General features: G+C 45.7%; 1 protein-coding gene and 1 long non-coding RNA gene across 2 annotated transcripts in view; one reads left to right on the forward strand and one right to left on the reverse strand.

The window, feature by feature from the left end:
* Positions 1-16410, forward strand: LOC113929876 (histone H3-like). The gene is made up of 2 exons (XM_027607102.1): positions 1-551; positions 15851-16410. Exon 1 carries the CDS (start codon positions 1-3, stop codon positions 547-549), a length of 549 nt encoding a protein of 182 aa, XP_027462903.1. The 3' UTR covers positions 550-551; positions 15851-16410.
* Positions 8447-20402, reverse strand: part of LOC113929924 — a 16673-nt gene continuing 4717 nt past the window's right edge. Inside the window, exons 2-4 of the long non-coding RNA XR_003522362.1 lie at positions 19359-19503; positions 10246-10364; positions 8447-8773 (exon numbers count right to left, since the gene is read on the reverse strand). This is a non-coding gene — a long non-coding RNA (uncharacterized LOC113929924). The remainder of the gene's footprint in view (positions 8774-10245; positions 10365-19358; positions 19504-20402) is intronic.

The following is a 20402-nucleotide window of genomic DNA, read 5'->3' on the forward strand; positions in this document are numbered from 1 at the left end:
ATGGACAGCCAGCGCGGGACTTTCAATTATTGTCCCGCCCAATCGGAAAAAGACGGTGCCTATAAAGGCTGGTGCGGCGGGCAGCGGCCGCGTCACTCTCGCTGCCGCTGCGCTGGTGAGCTGGTGTCTTGGTTCGCTATGGCTCGCACGAAACAGACCGCCCGCAAGTCGACCGGGGGCAAGGCCCCGCGCAAGCAGCTGGCCACCAAGGCGGCCCGCAAGAGCGCGCCGGCCACGGGCGGCGTGAAGAAGCCGCACCGCTACCGGCCGGGCACCGTGGCCCTGCGCGAGATCCGGCGCTACCAGAAGTCCACCGAGCTGCTGATCCGCAAGCTGCCGTTCCAGCGGCTGGTGCGCGAGATCGCGCAGGACTTCAAGACGGACCTGCGCTTCCAGAGTTCGGCCGTGATGGCGCTGCAGGAGGCGAGCGAGGCCTACCTGGTGGGGCTGTTCGAGGACACGAACCTGTGCGCCATCCACGCCAAGCGCGTCACCATCATGCCCAAGGACATCCAGCTGGCTCGCCGCATCCGCGGGGAGCGGGCTTAAAAGTGAGCGCCCGGCTCGAGCTTCCATCCTATCCATCCAAAGGCTCTTTTCAGAGCCACCCACGACAACACTCGGAAGAAGCTGTGCCACTTAGTCGTCCGCTCCTTCCCGGCGGACGCTTCCCTATCGCGGGAGGGTGGGACATTAGGGCGGGGTCAAGCCGGGCGCTGCCCACGGGTAGCGTGAAGACCACGCGCCGGGTGGAGCGATACCCCGTTGGCTGGCTTCCTACTGCGGGGCGGCCGGGACCCCCCAGTTGTGCTTCTGGGAGACGGCGGTGCCCGCTCGCTTTACTCTGGGCCCTTCGGAGTGGGGGCCCCGGGGGGGGGGGGGGCGCGTCTTTACGCGCTCTACTGCGACCGGGGTTTGTAATCTGTAAGAAGGGGAGGGGCTTTCGGGCTCGAGAGGGGGCCGGGTCGGCGAGGAGTCCCTAGGGGGCCGGACGCTCGGGACTCGCCGTCCAGGGCAGGCCCGGGCGGGCTGTTTAGACCACGGGAAGCGCGGGCGCGCGGCGATGGCTGCGCGCGGGCGACCTCCACACCCTCGCCGGAAGTGGCCCCGAGAGGCGCGACGCTCCGGCTGCGGAGGGAAACCGCCACCTTCGTGTCGCCCGGCTTCTGCCGGGTCAAGTTCGGGATCCCCGAGCTTTGCCTGCGGGTTGGGTGTCAGTAAGGGCCCGGCTTCTCGGGTCCGCCCGATTTATTTAGCATGTGCCACTCATTCCCTTACTCCTTCCAGTTTGTCAAAAGTCCCTCGTGCGCCTGAGCGACTTTGCCAGAGGTCTTAAATCCTTGACATTCTCATTGTCCCCAATCTGGCCCCTCCCCCCTTTTCAATGCCAGTGAACCTTAAGGTAGGGAGTATGGGCGGCTCCAGGCAGGAATGGACTAGAGGACAAAGAGGGTCCGGCTTATGTAGCTCGGCACTCAGTTCTGACAGTCTCGTCAGAGCTGCCGCAGCGGGAAGATTCAAAGGCCGCCTTAAGCAAGGCCACTCCACGGGAGCTCTGCTGTCGGTACCGTTACCTGCTCAGTCCGCAGCCGACTCCTGTTCGTCCGGGAGAACAACCCCAGATGCAGAGACAGAAAGCTTGGTGCAGGTAGTAGAGAAGTTATCCAGCGGGGCGCGTGGGTGGCTCAGTCGTTAAGCGTCTGCCGGTCATGATCCCAGGATCTGGGATCGAGCCCCGCAACGGGCTTCCTGCCCCACGGGAAGCCTGCTTCTCCCTCTCCCACTCCCGCTGCTTGTGTTCCCTCTCTCGCTGTGTTTCTCTCTGTCAAATAAATAAAATCTTAAAAAAAAAAAAAGTTACCCGGCGCGGGGCGCTCCATAGTTCTAGCTCTTGGGCAGCTGGAACCAATGGAAGGCACAGCATGCCCTGCTCCTGCCCTTCCTTGGTTACTTACATTCATCTGCTCCAGAATCTGAGGGCAGAGACTTGACTTTATTTCATAGAGGCGATTCGTACACCAGATGAAAGTGGAATTCTTAAGGCCTCCTGGTGTCTTAGAAATGAGTCGGTTTAACTAGAAGCGTGGGACAGGACCTTGGAAAGCCGGCCCTGCACAAGACTCACCAGTAAGTGCGTGGGTGACACCTCTTCCTATCTTTGAACACCACTTGTTTGCACCTGGAAGAGGCCAGCGTTTGTGTTTTTGTTCACAGGTGAAACCATTATAGAGGTTGGTTAAAATGCACTGAGGGGAATAGAAACTGAGGCAGAAATACATTTGAAAAATTTTGCCCTTGGTAAGGAGTTTTGGGGGGGAGGGGAGAGAGCAGTGTGGACTGTAGCAGTTCCTGAGGGAGGGGGTCCCCAGTTTTCAGCCCCAGACCCACAGAGATTTTCAGAGTAGGCCCTGTTATGAACTGTGTGTTCCCCGCCCCCTCCCCCAAATTCCTATATTGAAGCTCTAACTCCTAGGACCTCAGAATGTGACTATATTTAAAGGCCACAGAGGGCTTTTAAAGAGGCATTTAAGTTACAATGTCATTAGGGGGGCACCTGGGTGCCTCAGCTGTCAAGCATCTGCCTTCAGCTCAGGTCATGATCCCAGGGTCCTGGGATCGAGCCCTGCATCCGGCTCCCTGGGGAAGCCTGCTTCTCCCTCTCCCACTCCCCCTGCTTGTGCTCTCTCTCGCTCGCTCGCTCGCTCTGTGTCTCTCTGTCAAATAAATAAAATCTAAAATCTTTAGATAGACAGATAGAGAAAATGTCATTAGGATGTGCCCTAATGCAATATGAGCAGTGTCTTTTTTATAAGAAGAGGAGATCAGGGGGCACCTGGGTGTCTCAGGCATCAGGCTCTTGGCTTTGACTCAGGTCATGATCTCAGGGTTGTGAGGCAGCTCTGCGCTCAGCAGGGAGTGTGCTTGAGTTTCTCTTCCTCTCCCTCTGACCCTCCCCTGCTCTCGCAAGCACAAGCTCTCTCTAAAATAAATAAATAAATCTTTAAGAAAACAAAAGAAGAGATCAGGATACAGCCAACACAGAGGGACAACCATAAGAGGACACAGTGAAAAGGCAGCCATCTGCAAGCTGAAGAGAGGCCTCAAAAGAAACCAAACCTGATGACAAAGAGATCTTGGACTTCCAGCCTCTAGAACTGTGAGTAAATAAGTTTCTGTTGTTTAAGCCACCCAGTCTGTGGTATTTTGTTAGGGCAGCCCTAGGAGATCAATACAGGCTCCGTGGTCCCTGCCCAGGGCCTCATTCCCTGCTCAGACCAACAGTACACGATGGGATCCTCTGTGACTTAGTTAGAAGCTGAAGCAGCAGTGACTTAGAGCTGTGCAGGAATGACACCTTTGCACCCAGCATCTCACCCACTGAAATTTGTTTTCAAAGGTGCAACCTGAGGAAGGGTTACTTCCAGAGTAATTCCTTCTCAGAGGAAGAGTTACTTCCAGAGTGTCCGAGCCATTAGTGGCTGAGCTGATGCCTGAGCATGCGGATTTCCATGTCGGAGCCCTTCCTTCCCAGGATCATATGCCTTGAACTGATACTAAATCAGATTCAAAAGGAAGATACCAACAACCTAAAATACCAAAGATATCCAAGACCTGCCCGTGGCCCTGAGATTGGATGACAGCTTATGTGTCTGCCATGGCCTAGCTTAGTGGGAATGGCTAGGATCTGCCTTCACCTCTCTCCTCACATTTCTACCCACTTCTCTTCCTCTCACCACAACAGTGGAGTGCTCACTCACCAAACTCAAAGATTGCAGGGTGTGGAAGGAAAACAGTGAATGAAAGCAGAAGAGGAAGAGCACTGGGGAATTGGGGCCTGGTCCCTTACTGGTATTGGACAGTGGAGGCCCTCCCTGGTTGGTCTTAACTGGTTCCCTTGTCAAAGGTGAGACACAACTGGCAGGTCTGGGTCTTGACAAAGGAAGGGTTCTCTCCTCAGCCTGACTGAGCCCCCTACCCTCACATAGGGTCAGCAAACCACAAGCAGTGCAAACAGATGTATGCAAACTCACTTTCTGAGAAAGTGAGGCCTATTAACTCAATCTTTCTCATGCAGCAGAGGGTCAGGTCCTGGCAGGACATTGCTGCCTTACCTCAGCAGCCATCTTGGAGATTTGCTCCACAGGGTTAGGGCAACAAAATCTGATTCTCACTGTGAGCATGTTCGGGGAGGACTATAAGGAATTGTCCGGTGCCTTCAAGGGCTTCCCAAACTACCACAGGCATTTTAGTGACAACTTTGACACCTGTTTGGTAGTAGGACAGAGTTGACATTCCTGCTACTCTTCTGTGAAATCCAAACTTCTTAGGAAACTTTGGAATGACTTTGTTGGTTTGAGAAACTAGGGTGAGGTAGTACCAAAATTTTTTTATGTCAGTATCAAAATCTGCTTTAGGTATGTAAGTAATTTCCCACCTTCAAAGTAGTCATAAAGAAAAGAAAGACAAAAAGTAATTCATGTGCTCTTCAAAAGTCTCATCGTAAAATTTGAAGGAAAAGAAACAAACAAAAGTCTTATCATGTCCAACCTGGTTCCTGGAAAAGTCTGCCATGGAACTGGTATTGGGTTTGTTTTTGTTTTTAAATTTTATTTATTTATTTTAGAGAGAAAGAGAGAGAGAGCGGTGTGTGCTCTCATGGGACAGAGAGACAGAGGGAGAAACTCCCAGACTCCATGCTGAGCACAGAGCCCAACAAAGGGCTCAGTCTCACGACCCTGAGATCATGACCTGAGACAAAACCAAGAGTCTGATGCTTAACCAACTGCATCACACAGGTGCCCCGGGACTGGTATTGTTAATTGGACTTTGGGTCCTTTAATCAGAACTAGTGGTGGCCTCAGCTATGGCAGTGACTAGGAGAAGACAGAGATGAATTGATGGATTGGAGGGAATTGTAGAAGGGTAAATTTGGTAAGATTTGGTGATGTAGGCATTTGGAGAATGGGAGAGAGGAAGGAGCTTCTCCTTGATCTGAGGAACTGGGAGATGATGGAAAAATTCACTACGGTGAAGAAATCAAGGAGAACAAACTGCTTTTGGAACCAAGAAGACATTGATGTTGAAGATCCCATTAACCATCTAGAGGGACACATTCACCGGGAGTTAAGAATATTAATCTATTCAGTGAAGGGGCTCAGCTGGAGATACTCTGGGGGAAGCCCTTAGCAGAAGGATAAGGGAATAAGGACTGACAGAAGACGGGGAATTTGGTGAGATCTAGCCAGGGTCCGGGAGAAGAGAAGAGGACTGAGGCAGCCGGAGCAGGGATGGGGCTCGGAGAGGAAAGGAACGCCAAGAAGCAAGCATAGCTGGAGCCCGACAGGACCACCAGGACAGCATTTGCCCAAGGGGGCAAACGTGGTAGCAGCAGGGCCATACTACGCATGCCATTCAGAAATGATGACAACCACTTGTGTTCGTCAAGTTCAGTCACTTCTGACTAAGCGTTTTACTTCATCTCTTTTAATCACCATGACCATCCTGCAAGGCAGGTGGGTGTTTTATCATCATTTTACAGACTAGGAAGCCTAAAGTGTTTTGCCTCAGCTCTCCCAGCTAGTGAGTGCCATGGTCAGGGGCTCCGACCAAGGTGCTGGGACTCCAAAGTTCACATTCTGAAGTCGAAAACACCAAGCAAAGAGCACATATTGGAAGCTGAGAGGGGAGGCAACAGGAAGTTCATGATGCACAGGATTGAGGGCCTCGCTGCTTCAGCGGACTCATTTCTACCTGCTTACCCATAGGCCACCTGGCTCCACCACTATCAAGAGGGAAAAAATTTCTACCCTGTGCCAGAGTTGAGCTTTACACTCTTTCCATCTCCTCCGCCCTATTATCCTCCACATGAAATGCATGCCCATGTGTCGTGATCAGTACGAAGAAGCAGAGGCTACGTGCAAGGCCACAGACTTGAGTCTGAGTCCTGGCTCTGCCTCTTACTATGACACTGTGGCAAGATGCGTAATCTTCCCAGGCCTCAGTTCCTCATCTGTAAAATGGGGATACCAGTACCTGCCTGGTGGTGGTATCTGGAGACATTTAAGGAAACAATTCCCATAAAGTGACCAGCACAAGTCTGATACAAAATAAACAATAGAAAACAACTTAATACAATTATTAGCTATTCAGAAAAGTCGAAACAGAATTTAAAGGTAAATACCCTTACAGTTCCTAAATCGCAAACCTTCCCTGGCTTTTCATTAGATGTTCATCAGCCATTCCCCTATCTGCACTGGTTTGTTCTTGCCCGACCCAATGTCTGCAATTCGCAATTCCTCCCATGACTTGGCATAACCCTTTCTTCTGTCCAGATATGTTCGCCTCCTTTGTGGACCTACTGTTTAGTCTGTACAATTCAGCCCCGTGAAGCTTTCCTCATGTGCCCCCCGCCCCACAACCCCTGCTCCTCCTTCTCAGACCAACTGCACTTTCCCCAGGTTCTAGCAAGCATATACTCTCTTCTGGTTTTAACAGTTCCTCCAGGTTTAATTTATCCTCCCAGTTCCCCCATCAGACTCTGAGTTCTGTCAGGACGGGGCGTTTTGTCCTATTCATCTCTGTAAGTCAGCATCCTGACTGCCTCGATGGTCAGGAGATGCCTGATGAGGGACCTAAAGACCTTAGCCTCTGAATCCTTACTCAAAAGGACATAGTACCCAGTATCTACACCCTCCCTCCCTACCTCTCAGGGAACTCTCAGGAATTTGCAGGTCAGAAGCAGGTCTAGCCTGCACCCTGGAAGGAACTTCCCTGCAGGTTGGTCCCAGAAGAGGGTAGAAGGTAGCTGCCCTGAGCTGCAACCCTTGTCCACAAATGGCTAAAGGCCACCATTAGCCAGGTTCTGGTGACCTTAGCTGAAGGCAGAAGTTCACCACTACCAATCTCCTCAATGGGATCAGTGCTTCAAGGGAGATGCTTTAGGGAGGGGTACACATTTGTGGGTAGACTAAATAGTCTCCCACCAAGATGTCCACATCCTGATCCCTGCAACCTGAGAATCTGTGACCTTAACTGGCAAAAGGGACTTCGCAGGTGTGACTAAATTCAGGACCTGGAGGTGGGGAGACTATCCTGTATTATCTGGGTGGGCCCTAAATATCATCATGACAGACCTTATTAGAAAGAGGCAAGAGGCCTCACGGGGAGAAGACAATGTAATGACAGAAGCAGAGATTAGATGCTGAGGCCAGGAGCCAAGAAATGCCTCTAGAAGCTAGAAGAGACAGGAGCGGATTCTCCCTCTGGAGCCTCCAGAAGGAATCAGTCCTGACACTGAATATAGCCCCCTAAGATTCATTTTGAGCTCCTGACCTCGAGAACTGTAAGAGAATAAATTTGTGTTTTGTTTTTTTTCTTTTTTTTTTTTAAGATTTTATTTATTTATTTGGCAGAGAGAGACACAGGAAGAGAGGGAACACAAGCAGGGGGAGTGGGAGAGGGAGAAGCAGGCTTCCCGCCGAGCAGGAACCCTGGGATCATGACCTGAGCCTAAGGCAGACACTTAACGACTGAGCCACCCAGGTGCCCCTAAATTTGTGTTGTTTTAAGCCTCTAAATTTGGGGTAATTTGTAAAGCAGCATTAGGAAGTACACCATCCTTTCATTCATGAAAGACACCAAGTTCTTCTAATTTGGCGGGGAGGGAGAGTAAAGTGTGATGAGGAGCAGAGTAGGAAGTATACTTGGAGGAAAGGGGAGGGGAGGAAAGGAAGATGGCCAAGGGGAAAAAGGGATCGGGAATGGGAGAGGTGTTCCACAGTGAGCAGACTGGCTCCTTCATGGGTCTCCCCAGCCTCCTCAGAGGCTCCTCGGAGCATCTCCATCTTCACAAGTGGCACTGAGCACCCCTAGATGGTGGTTGACCTCCCTCAGCCCTGGACCTCTGTGGGGCTACTTGAGGCCGTGGCAGGGCAGGAAGAACCCCGACTGGCCTCACTGTGGGCTGGCAGCAGCGGCAAACTCTTCCTGTTCTGGGAACAGCTCACACCCAAACTGCTGCGAGAACCCTGTGTTAGTGCCCGAGGGCTGCCATAACAGATTACCACAAACTTGGGAGCTGAAAACAACTGAAATTTATTGTCTCACAGTTCTAGAGACTAGTCTGAAATCAAAGTATCAGCAGGGCCATGCTTTCTCCAAAGCTTCTAGGGGAGAATACTTCCTTGCCTCTTTCAGCTTCTAGTGGCTCCTGGCTTTCCTTGGCTTCCAGCAGTAAAACTCCAATCTCTGCCTGTGTCTTCACATGGCCTTCTTCCCCATGTCTCCGTGTCCAACTTTCCCATTCCTTTCTCTTATCTCACCCTAAATCCAGCAGGATTTCATCTGAAGATCCTTAAATACATCTGCAAAGACCCTATTTCTACATAAGGTCATATTCTGAGCTTCCAGGTAGACATGACTTTTGCGGATGCTGAGCTCGGAGCCTCTTAGGAGGCCCTTCTGGAAGCAGGCCCAGACTTCCCATGATTTTCCGTCTCTAGGTACCCCTGCACTCTCCATCTCCAAAAGGCCCTTCTGTCTGTCAGTTATACCTGAGTATAAACCAAGAGGAACAGATTGCGTTTTTACTACTTGTGTCCAAACAGTGTGGGGGTCAGAAGGGACTTTGTGTCTCCACTTAGGGAACTCCAGGCTTCAGAGCAGTACACAGAGAGTCCTGTGGCCCTTGGCTAGATACCTGCAGTAACCAGGAGAAGGCCTGAACTGTCTGGGCAACTAGGCAACTATTCCCGATTCACTTGTCTGGGAAAAACTGGAAGAGAAAAAGACATGGAACTAGATTAAGGGCTCAGTGTTGCAGTTTGAATAACTAAAACCGTGACAGCAAATGTATATGCCTCATAGGATTACCATAGGGATAAAATGAGATAAATACAGTCCAAGCAAAGTACTTAGGGCAGTATCTCAACATGGCAATACATTAATAATTATTAGTCATTTCATTATGATAAACACTAATGATACAAGTCCTAGATCTTTACCTTGGGAAACTCACAATCATGATGCAGAAAGACTAACACACAGGAAACAATTGGTACATTATATAATCTCTAGATGAGTAGCAGTTAGAGACTCTTCTATATTGTCACCCAGAAAATAAGTATACTTGGGTTCCTGGGTGTTTCATGAATTACAAAAGCCTTTCTCTTATGTCCTCTCATTTGATTCCACAAGAACCCTGGGAAGGAAGTAGGGCTTTTCACTCCGGTTTTACAGATAGGGAAATTTCTGGTGAAGATGAGACCCCTGGGGATATGGATCATCCAGCTAAAAAGTGACCAGGATGGAATTTGAGCCTAGGTTTTATGTTTTACTTTTCTTTTGTATTAGGTTCAGGATTTCAGGGGAAAGTGATGCACACATAGATACAAATAATATCAATATTTGTACTGTAGGGGAGAGAAAATAATTTTCCCTCTACCCTTCTGAATTCTTAGCTGAGACTCCTATAATAAAAGACAGATTAACAAGAGAAAATCAAATAGAAGTTCATTAACATGCATACCTCATGGATACATGGGAGATGCCCAGGAAAAAATAAGTAATTCCCCAAGGTGGCTTGAAATTCAGACTTAAATACCATCTTAATAGTGAAAGGGGAGGGGGTCTGGAGGCCTCTTAGTGGAGAGTAAATGCCTTTTAGGAAAGATGAACAGGCCCTTAGAAGAATACATGGGAGGTATGATAGTTTCTGACAAAGTCTGTCTGGCTGTGGGGTCCACTTCTCCTGTGATAAGGGGCAATCTTCCCTGCTTGATGAAATTCCCAGGGAAGAGATTTATGACAACTGAGTTCCTTTTGGAGGATCTGCCTTTAGGCAAGTGGGGGGTGGGGGGTGGTCAGAGAAAGTCTGTCCTTCCTGTTTTTCAAGTGCCTACAGCTCAAAATAGTCGATATGCCAAAGTGGCATATATTGGGGGAATACGTTCTGTGACCCTTCAGTATAGTAGAACAAACCTCTCTTGACCTCAACCCACAGTAAGAAATACATTTTCCATTGCCTTCTAGTCACATTCACATAAGAATATAAATTGCAACAAGTTTCACAAAATGATACTATTTGTGATATACTCTATTTTATGCTTCTTAAAAAAGGGAAAAGTAAAAAGGTGATCTCTATCAAGTAAATCGACTTCATAACCCACTAAAGGGGTACAACGTATAGTTAGGAAAACACTGGTTAGAGGAAACTACAAAGAATAAAGTAAAAATCATCTTACTTACTTTTAAAGTCTTAATATTTCTCCGAACATGCCCCCTGAATCTCTCTGTGCTTGCACATAACTTATGCCTGTCTTTGTAAGGAGGTGATACCCACCTCAGTAGCTAGGGCGGAAGGCCTCCTGTGGTAGAAGACAAAGGGAAATGCAGGTTGAGCTCTGTGGGAGCTAAGAGGGAAAGGGTCATTCCAGTTGAGCAAATAAGGGTGGTGATAGTTTGTGCTGGGCTCTAAAGAATATTTAGGATTTGAAACATGTTTAGATTGGGGGCGAGGGGAAGGTGGTATAATCTAGGCAGAAGAGACTGTCAAAACAAAGACGGAACAGCTGCTGTGGGGCCACGTGTAGCCTGGGCAAAGGGCAGTGATGAAAAGGGAGCTTTCAGGGGCACCTGGCTGGCTCAGTCAGTGGAGCATGCGACAAGATCTTTATTTTTTAAGATTTAGTTATTTATTAGAGAGAGAGAGAGACAGAGAGAGAAAGCAGGGGGAGGAGGAGCAGAGGGAGAGATGGACTCCTGAAGCAGACTGCGCTCTGAGCACAGAGCCCCACATGGGGCTCCATCCCAGAACCCTGAGATCATGACCTGAGCCAAAATCAAGTTGGCTGCTTAACTGACTGAACCACCCAGGCACTCCTGAGCATGTGACTCTTGATTTCAGGGTTCTGAGTTTGAGCCCCATGTTGGATGTAGAAATTAATTTAAAAAAAAAATCTTGGAAAAAGAAAAGGTGAGCTTTTAGTACCAAGGACTCAATGCCAAACTAGGGAGGGGCTAGGTTTTATTCTATAAACAATGTTGGAACAAAGGATATGAATAGGCAATATACAGAACAAACACAAAAGCTATCAAACTCATGTAAAGACGCTTGAACTCATTAACAATCAAAGAAACAAAAATGAAAACAATGAGATATCACTGAACACCAGAGAGAGTGGAAAAACTCAGAAAGTTGGATGACCCAAGGGTTGGCCTGGAAGTGGGCTCAGAGGAGTGCTGATGCCTCGGTGTTGGAAGTCTGGAACGACTATTCTGGAGGGCAGCCTGGTGCTCTTCAATTAAGAATAAACAGATCCGGGGCGCCTCGGTGGCTCAGTCAGTTAGGTGTCCGACTCTTGATTTGGGGTCAGGTCATGATCTCAAGGTGGTGAGACTGAGCCTGCAATGGGCTCGGCGCTCAGTGGGGAGTCTGCTTGGGATTCTCTCCCTCTCCCTCTGCCCTTTCCCCTCTCACTCGCGCACCTTCTCTCTCTAAAATCAATAAATAAAGTCTTAAAAAAAAAAAAAAGAATGAACAGATCCTAATAACCAGAGTTGTGTTCCTGGATTTTTTTCCAAAAGATATTTTTATATAGGTCCATAAGAGAAATGTACAGCGATGTTCCTTGCAGCATTTTTTGTGATGGGGAAATGGAGCAAACCTGGGTGTTTGTTACTGAGAGTGAGGAGATAAAGTGTGATGTTGGCTCTTTGTGAAGTTTAAATGCAGCAGTTCAATCAACACATTGAATGTTCACATCACAACACGGATAGCAGAGGTGCGGGTTGAGCTTTGTGGGAGTTGAGCAGGAAAGGCCAATTTTTAAAATAAAGTTAGAGAAGGGGGAAAGTAAAACATAGAATATGATATAAAACAGGATCCCACTTAAGTACATTCTCAGAAAGTAGAAATTAACTAGAACCGAGAAAGTAAAAACATGTTCTGCTATTCATCAGGCTGAGAGAACAGAGATACAGCTAGCCAAAGAATTAGCAGAAAACATCTCTCCCAAGCACATGCTGCAGCTAATAGAGTCATGAGCCCTTCTTTGAGTGACCACTGCTTCTCTTATTCACTGAGAAACGTATTCTAAAAATCACAGACGACCAGAACCTTCACTGTTTGAAAGCACATCAGCAAGAATGAAATATCCCCCTCCTGCCAAGAGGACCCAAATCACTTTGACACTGAGAATCAGCCTTGATCTTCAACCCAGGTACAAAACTACAATGAGAGGTTTCTAAACCCAACACTCCACCTTTATCTTAACTTTGTGGTTTCCAAGGAAACAGGATCCTGGACGTACTTCAAAGCCTAATTCTGATGTCCATCCTTTCACACAGCCCTGCTTTGCTTTAAGCCCATCAAAACTCTACACTCCAGGCTTCCCCACAACCTACATTAACTATTTTTTCCTTTGCTTGGTAAGACACATCACAGTTTCTTTGGTATGCATTCTCCCTCTGAAAACTAGTCAAAAAACCTCATTTGTTAGACTAAGTGGTAGTTGTGGCTTGATTAAGATAGGATTTTTTTTTCTTAGAGTTTCTATACTTTATTTCACCATTCCTACATTTTTGGTTATTTCTAATATTGTTAGAAACATTAGTGCTATAAGTGCTGCATCAATATTTTGCTTCTTTGACATTGGTAGTACAGTATAATGTCTGAAAGGAGACTCTGGCTTTTAATCCTGGCTTAGCCACTTCCCAACCATATGACTGAACCATGTTACTTAACCTCTCTGTGATTCCATCTCCACATCTGTACAATGGAAATAATGATGCTTAGGAGGATAAACTGAGTTAATCCATGTAAAGTTGTGTGTGTGTGTGGTTTTCTTTTTCTTTTTTTTTTTTTTAAGATTTTATTTATTTGACAGAGAGAGACACAGCGAGAGCAGGAACACAAGCAGCGGGAGGGGGAGAGGGAGAAGCAGGCTTCCTGCGGAGCAGGGAGCCCGATGCGGGGCTCGATCCCAGGACCCTGGGATCATGACCTGAGCCGAAGGCAGTCGCTTAACCGACTGAGCCACTCAGGCGCCCATCCATGTAAAGTTTTTAAAACATCATCTGGCACCAAGGAAGAATACATAAGCAATAGAAAAATATATATGCATTCTAGTTTACCTTGGCATCTATTTAGTTAGTAGTAAAGCACGTTCTGCAACTCTTTAGTTTTTGTTTTGAAATAATAATAATAGAATAATAGAATAGATATAGAATAATATATCTATAGAATAATAATAATAATAGAATAAGGAAGTTGCCAAAATAGTACAAAGAGTACTCTTCACTCAGCTTCTCCCAATGGTGACAAGTTATATTATCTGTAATACAATATCAAAACCAGGAAATTGACATTGGTACATTATTAACTAATATACAGGCCTTAATTACTGCTCACAAGTTTTTAAACCTGCATTCATGTCCATGTGTGCGTGTAATTCTATACAACTTTAGTCCATGTATAAACTTGCGTAACCACCACCACAATCGAGATGCAGATCTGTTTAGTCATCTCAAAAGAACTTCCCAGTGTCTTCCCAACCACCTCCCATCTTGCCATATAAATGCAATATATAGTATGCAAGGATAAGTATTTTTTAATGCCTAGAAAGCAATACACTTTTTGCAAGAACACAGAGAAGGAAAATTAGAACGACTGTCTGCAAGGGAGTAAAGAATGAACATACAAAGGAATAACAAATAAATGGGGGCAATGTTTCTACTAAATGTATATAGCAAATATAGTAATAGATCCTCAGATTATGTGTAATGTGCAAATTTTAGAAAAATATGAATAAAGTTTAGGAGCATCAATTTATCCTGCATGTCTCAGTCAGAATAAAGATAAGAAGGGCAGAATCACCTTCCCCAAATATTGCTCTTGACCTGCCCAGTAACCCACACCAACTGTCCAGGACCAGCTCTTCATACTCTCTTCTCCTAATTTCACACCCCTCCGTGACCAAGTCCTCCTTGAAGTGCCTGACTGGCTCTCCTGGTCTGACTGAGGACCAAATCTCTCACCGAGACCTCATCAGCAAGGTTGACTAATCAGGAAAATCACTTCAGAGAGTAACTCTTTTTTTGGGGGGGGGTGACAAAGGCTATTTATTTAAGCTTGATCTCTTGAGACTGTCATACATGTAAAAATATATAATTTAAAGTCAGGGAAATAATAATCAGCTTGGTGTCGCCTCCCTTCTGCCCCTTTGGTACAGCTTTTCCAACTGGCCTCCATTCCAGTTTCAAAATCCTTGGCCTTAATTCACCTCAAGGCGACAGCAAGAGTGACCCAGAGCATAACTCTTTTAAAGTTTATGTTCACAATTTTTTTAAAGGCATATTGCTTTCTTTTTTTTTTTTAAGATTTTATTTATTTATTTGACAGAGAGAGCAAGTATGCACAAGCAGGGGCATGGGCAGAAGGAGAGGGAGAAGCAGGCTCCCTGCTGAGCAGGGAGCCCGACGTGGGGCTCAACCCCAGGACTCCAGGATCATGACCTGAGCCAAAGGCAGACGCTTAACCGACTGAGCCACCCAGGCACCCCACTGTTCACCATTTTTTAAATGATTGTATTTTTCATAAGATTGGGACTGCAGAGTCCCATTCCTTGCACCAGAGGTCGACACATAAACCCCAGGGGTGTCCGGGATCCGTTGCTGCTGTCTAGATTGAGTTCTGGTTATCTTGTTGAAGATTTTTTAAATTGTTTTTCAGAATTAACTAAAATGAACTGAGGGTCTACTAGGTGCCCAGCAGGAGGATAGGTATTTGAGGGACACCTGGGTGGCTCAGTCGGTTAAGCGTCTGTCTTTGACTCAGGTCATGATCCCAGAGTCCTGGGACCGAGTCCCACATCGAATCCCACATCGGGCTCCTTGCTCAGCAGGGAGTCTGCTTCTCCCTCTGCCTGCTCCTCCCCTTGCTTATGCTCTCTCACACACAAATAAACAAATAAATAAAATCTTTTTAAAAAAAAGGATAGGTATTTGAAACATATTATTTTCACCAAAAATATTCTCACAGCACTGGGGCTTTTTTTTTTCTTTAAGGCCAATAACTTCACTGCCCAAATAACCTCTGCTAACAATGACTGCAAGCATACATTGATCAAAAATTCAAATGATATTAAAAGACATAAAGAAAAAGTAAGGGAGCACCTGAGTGGCTCAGTTGGTTAAGTGACTGCCTTCGGCTCAGGTCATGATCCTGGAGTCCTGGGATCGAGTCCCACGTCGGGCTCCCTGCTCAGCGGGGAATCTGCTTCTCCCTCTGACCCTCCCCCCTCTCATGCTCTCTCTCTCTCATTCTCTCTCTCAAATAAATAAATAAAATCTTTTTAAAAGTAAAAGTAAAAGCCTCCCTCTGGCCTAACCAAACTCTTCTCCTTATCGGTAGGCACTCTTACTAGTTTTATTATGTAAAATTCCAGAAAAATGTTTCATTCATGTACACATGCATACACACCAATACACAAGCACCCTTTTTTATTTCCATCAAAAAGAGACCCTATTACTTTCTTTTCACCTGTTAAGATATTTAAGTAGTTTCTAAGTGTTTAATATTAAAAATAATACTGCCTTCTCTTTATTGAATCATTCTAGCTAATAAATTAAGGAGTGTTAGAATATCATTTTGCAGCTCCTAATGAATTAAAGGATCTAAGCATTAAGCATCAACAGATGTTATCACAAAAAGGGAAGCAATCAGACACTGTGTGTCTCCTGATAGAAAGAAAAAAAAAATAGCACCACTTGCGTACCAGTCTTGTCAGGGAGTGAAAAAGTGAACCTAAATCTAATCAAGCTTTTGTTCCCTTTACTCCATCTATTTCTACAGGAAATGTAGAGGGACAGGCGATTATGATAAACTACACCACAGGGAAGCCATCAGCAAAATCCCAATTGGAAAACTCTACAGGAAAAACAACCCAGTCTCTTCAACAAAGAAGCTACAAGAAAAAAAGAGATGAATGGCAAACATATTAGAGTTGAAAGACATGTCAACCAATCATTATGTATAGAACTTATTTGGATTCAGATTAGAACAAAGCATTTTTTAAACCTGTGACATGTAGGTTAATTTTAACACCAAATGGATATTTGACGAATTAAGGAAATATTGTTAATTATTTTTGATGTGACTTGCTATTGTGGTCCTTATCTTTTAGAGATACATAAAGCAATATTTGTGGATGAAATAATATGGTATCTGGGATCTGCTTCAAAATGATACAGGATGGACAGTCTTAAGTTTGATAATTGATGAAGTTGGATAACGGGTACCTTGCCCTCTGTGTATATGTTTTAATTTCTCAATTATCAAGAATTAAAAATACAGGCACGACTGGGTGGCTCAGTCTGTTGAGCATCTCAGTGTATAAGACTACCCCATTTCTCTAGCCCTAACCAGCACTGGGCATTAGCAAACCTTTACATTTGACCAATTATGAATCTCACAGTCCCCTCGGGATCTCATGGACCCCTCTGAGCACCGTGGTGGCTGGTATCAGCCTGGAAGGCCTGATGCAGCCATTTCAATGTTCAGGGAAGCCCTGTTGCAGTGATCAGATACTCATTTGAGGATCAAGGTGCCATCGGCCCCAAAAGGTGCTTGAATGGACCTAGACCTTGTGGCCTCTGAGACTGACTTTTCTGTTTTCAATGCCATTCGGCTCCTTTCTGTCTCCATAGTCACATTAGCCTAGAAGCTAATAGGGTTCTCTAAAGTCTGTTTCCATCAGTCTGGTCTCATCTGGCAAGGTCTGGCTCTGCCTACCAGTGTCACCTCATGTTACTGCACTCTCCTCCTTGCCCTCTAAACACCACCCAGACTAGACTTCTTGCAGGTCCTTCTACCTCTCTGGGCTGCTGTCTTTTGCTTTCCTCCAGGACTCAGGTCTCATCCTAAAGTCCCCTTTTCCCAGAGGCCTTCCTCACCCACACCAATGTCAAGTTAGGCCTCCCTCCATTCCACTTTTTGTGTCGGCACTTAGCCCACCTTAACACTTGTCACACTTTATTATGGTCACTGCTTTAGTATCTGACTTCCCTCCTAGCTACTAAAAGTCCAGGAAGTCAGAAGCCACTCTGTTCTGTTGAACCTCGTATCTTCACTGCCCAGCAGATTGCCTGATATCTAACAGATACTCAACAAATTATTGAATGAAAAAATGAAGTAATGATATCATACCTAGCAATGCTTAGGAGTCAGAGAAGAGGAATGGTCCTAGAAAGCCTTTCTTATAGAACTTAATAATATGAAATAGATACTTAAAACATTTACAAAATTAGTAGATACAGATTTTCCATCACCCATGTGAATGATTAAACCTAGTCTCCCCAGGCACGGGGATAGTCTCCCAGTTAAGGATCACTTAACTGAGACCTGAACAGGGCTGGCCCTCAGGCTTACTCTCTGTGCCAGAATTTCTGATTAGCCATGTTGTGAGCTATGTTAGCAGGGCTCCCCCAGACCACACTGCGAAGCCAAATATGGTATAAAAATTGCTGATTAAGTTTTACATTTTTTGTATTATTTCTTTTTTTTCTTTTGAGGGCCAAACTGAGGCAGTGAGACAGGCCACTGGAGGTTTATGAGCAGGTGGGTGATGAGGTCAGATCTGTGCTTGGAAGGTTACTCTAGCAGCAGAACATGGAAGGGATTCGAGACATGTAAGCCTAGGAGAGGGGAGGTATAACCCTAACACTTTCTCCCACTTGAATAGAATAGGTATCTCTGTATAGGTCTCATGCCCCATCTGAGTTCCTTCCCAACTGAGGGCAAAAAGTTTATCATGTTCATCTGTGGAACTATCATGACACAAAATTGGAATGCATTAAAAAGTGGAAGGACTGAAAACAACCATCCATCAACAAGTGAATGGGGCACCAGGGTGGCTCAGTCAGTTAAGCGTCTGCCTTCAGCTCAGGTCATGATCCCAGGGTCCTGGGATCGGGTCCTGCATCCGGGCTCCCCGCTTAGTGGGGAGTCTGCTTCTCCCTCTGCCCCTTTCCCTGCTCATGCTCTCCCTCTGTATCTCTGAAATAAACAAATACTCTTTAAAAAAAAGGGGGGGGGGATTTGAGTGAAAGAAGCCAGACACAAACAATACACTGTACGACTCCATTTACATAAAACTTTAGAAAATGCAAACTATCTCTAATGTCATAAAGCAAACCAGCAGTTGACTGAGGGCAGGGATGGGGGCAAAGGAGGACATTGGCGAAGGGGGCAGAGAGAATTATGAAGTGGTACTAGGAAACTCTGGGGTGGGGTGATGGATATGTTCATTATTTTGAGTATAGTGATGTTTTCATTGGTATGTATGTATGTCAAAACCTAGCAAATTATACTTTAAACATGTGCAATTTATTGTTTATTGCATGCCAGTTATAACACAATAAAGCTGTTTTTCTAAAAAAGTACGGGTGGGTATGGTAGAGAAATGAAGGAAGAGGTGTCATTTGAGCTATAAGATATGGCTTTGGCTTGAAAGAAAGCTCTGGGGCGCCTGGGTGGCTCAGTTGGTTAAGCGACTGCCTTCAGCTCAGATCATGATCCTGGAGTCCCAGGATCGAGCCCTGCATGGAGCCCTACATCGGGCTCCCTGCTCGGCAGGGAGTCTGCTTCTCCCTCTGACCCTCCCCCTTCTCATGCTCTCTCTCAAATAAATAAATAATCCTAAAAAGAAAGGAAAGAAAGGAAGAAAGGAAGAAAGAAAGAAAGAAAAAGAAGAAAGAAAAGAAAAGAAAAAAGAAAGAAAAGAAAGAAAGAAAGAAAGAAAGAAAGAAAGAAAGAAAGAAAGAAAGAAAGAAAGAAAGAAAGAAAGAAAGAAAGAAAGAAAGAAAGAAAGAAAGAAAGAAAGAAAGAAAGAAAAGAAAAGAAAAAGAAAGAAAAAGAAAGAAAAGCTCTGGCCAAGCCAGAAGGAAGTGGCAGTCCCAGTCCAGACCCGAGCAGATGGGCTTAGTGGGAGGTGAGCAGACCCTTTTGCGTAGAGCAGAAAACCCACCTAACCCTATACTAACCCTATAGGGGAGCAGTAGAATATAGACCTATAGAAGGAGGGAGAGGCAGATGTTGGAAAGCTTTGAATATCAAGCTTGGTTTTTTTGTTGTTGTTGTTTTGTTTTTTAGGGGCCGGTGGAGAGGGGCAGAGGGAAAGGGAGACAGAGAGAGAATCTTAAGCAGGCTCTGCGCTGGGCGTCCTGGGCTCGATCTCACAAACCCTGACATCATGACCTGAGCAGAAATCAAGAGTCAGACGCTTAATCGATGGAGCCACCCAGGTGCCCCTGTATATCAAGCGTTTTAAAAGTGTACATTGGATTGCAGTTCCATCACTTACTTTCTCAATGATCCTGGACAAGTTAACTTCTCTAAGACTCTGTTTCCTCCATCTATAAAATAAGGATCATAATATCGGAACCTACTTCCACGGTGGCTGTGAAGAAGAGATGAGGCGATGCAGGTAAAACACTCAGCAGAGGGCCCTGTAAACAGTTAAGTGCTCAATAAGTAGAAGAAATTATTATTATAACAATTACTGTTATTAACCCCAACATAAGCAAATGTATACAGATGTTTGAGCAGGAGGAGGAAGTGATCAAAGAAGTTCTTTAGGAGGATTAAATTCACCATCTCTAATTAGCTCCCCTCCAGAGTTAAAATTCCAAATTCATCTCTTCCCCCTTCCCCACTCTATAACTTCCTTCCTTCCTAGTAAACACCATGCCCAGACAGAGCCTGAAACCAGTAACCAAGACTCTCTCATATTAGTGAAGGGATTCCAACTGGTAAGCAAGTTGAAATATGGCCTCTGGGTTGGAGAACCAGAACGCCCCAATCCCAGCCCCAAGGATTTCAGCCACCACCACCATCACCACCATAGATTTATATACAGGGTTCATCCTAAAGAGAATAAAGCAGGTGATATTCCTTTTAATTTCAATTTTAAAGCCTAGACAATTTCCCCCCAAACTCCAAGGAGGGGTCCAGGTTTTCAGAGATTGACCCTGATCTAAGAGTTTATTCTCTGGAGTCTCTGAAGAGAAGCCTCTCTGTCCCTCAGTTTCCTCATCTATAAAATGGGAGATAATAATGGTGACTATTTCATGAGGTTCTTGTGAGGACTGAATGAGTCAATATGTGTAAAGGGCCTAGACCATTGTCTGGTCCATAGTAAGTCTATAGGTGTTATACTTTTTTAAGGACTTCATTTTTTCTATCTTGTTGATAATGCTTCTTATTTGTGGTCTTTTTAAGTGACTAGGCATTAACAGTGTCCCCATAACAAGCTACTTCAGCCCCAGTGCACCTCTTGGGTAGAAGTAAGTTTGGCCAATGGCTTATAAATATTCATCCTCCAAATCAGAGGCAACCAGCTTTTCCA

This window comes from Zalophus californianus, chromosome 4 (assembly GCF_009762305.2).
Source record: "Zalophus californianus isolate mZalCal1 chromosome 4, mZalCal1.pri.v2, whole genome shotgun sequence".
Taxonomy (NCBI): Eukaryota; Metazoa; Chordata; class Mammalia; order Carnivora; family Otariidae; genus Zalophus; species Zalophus californianus.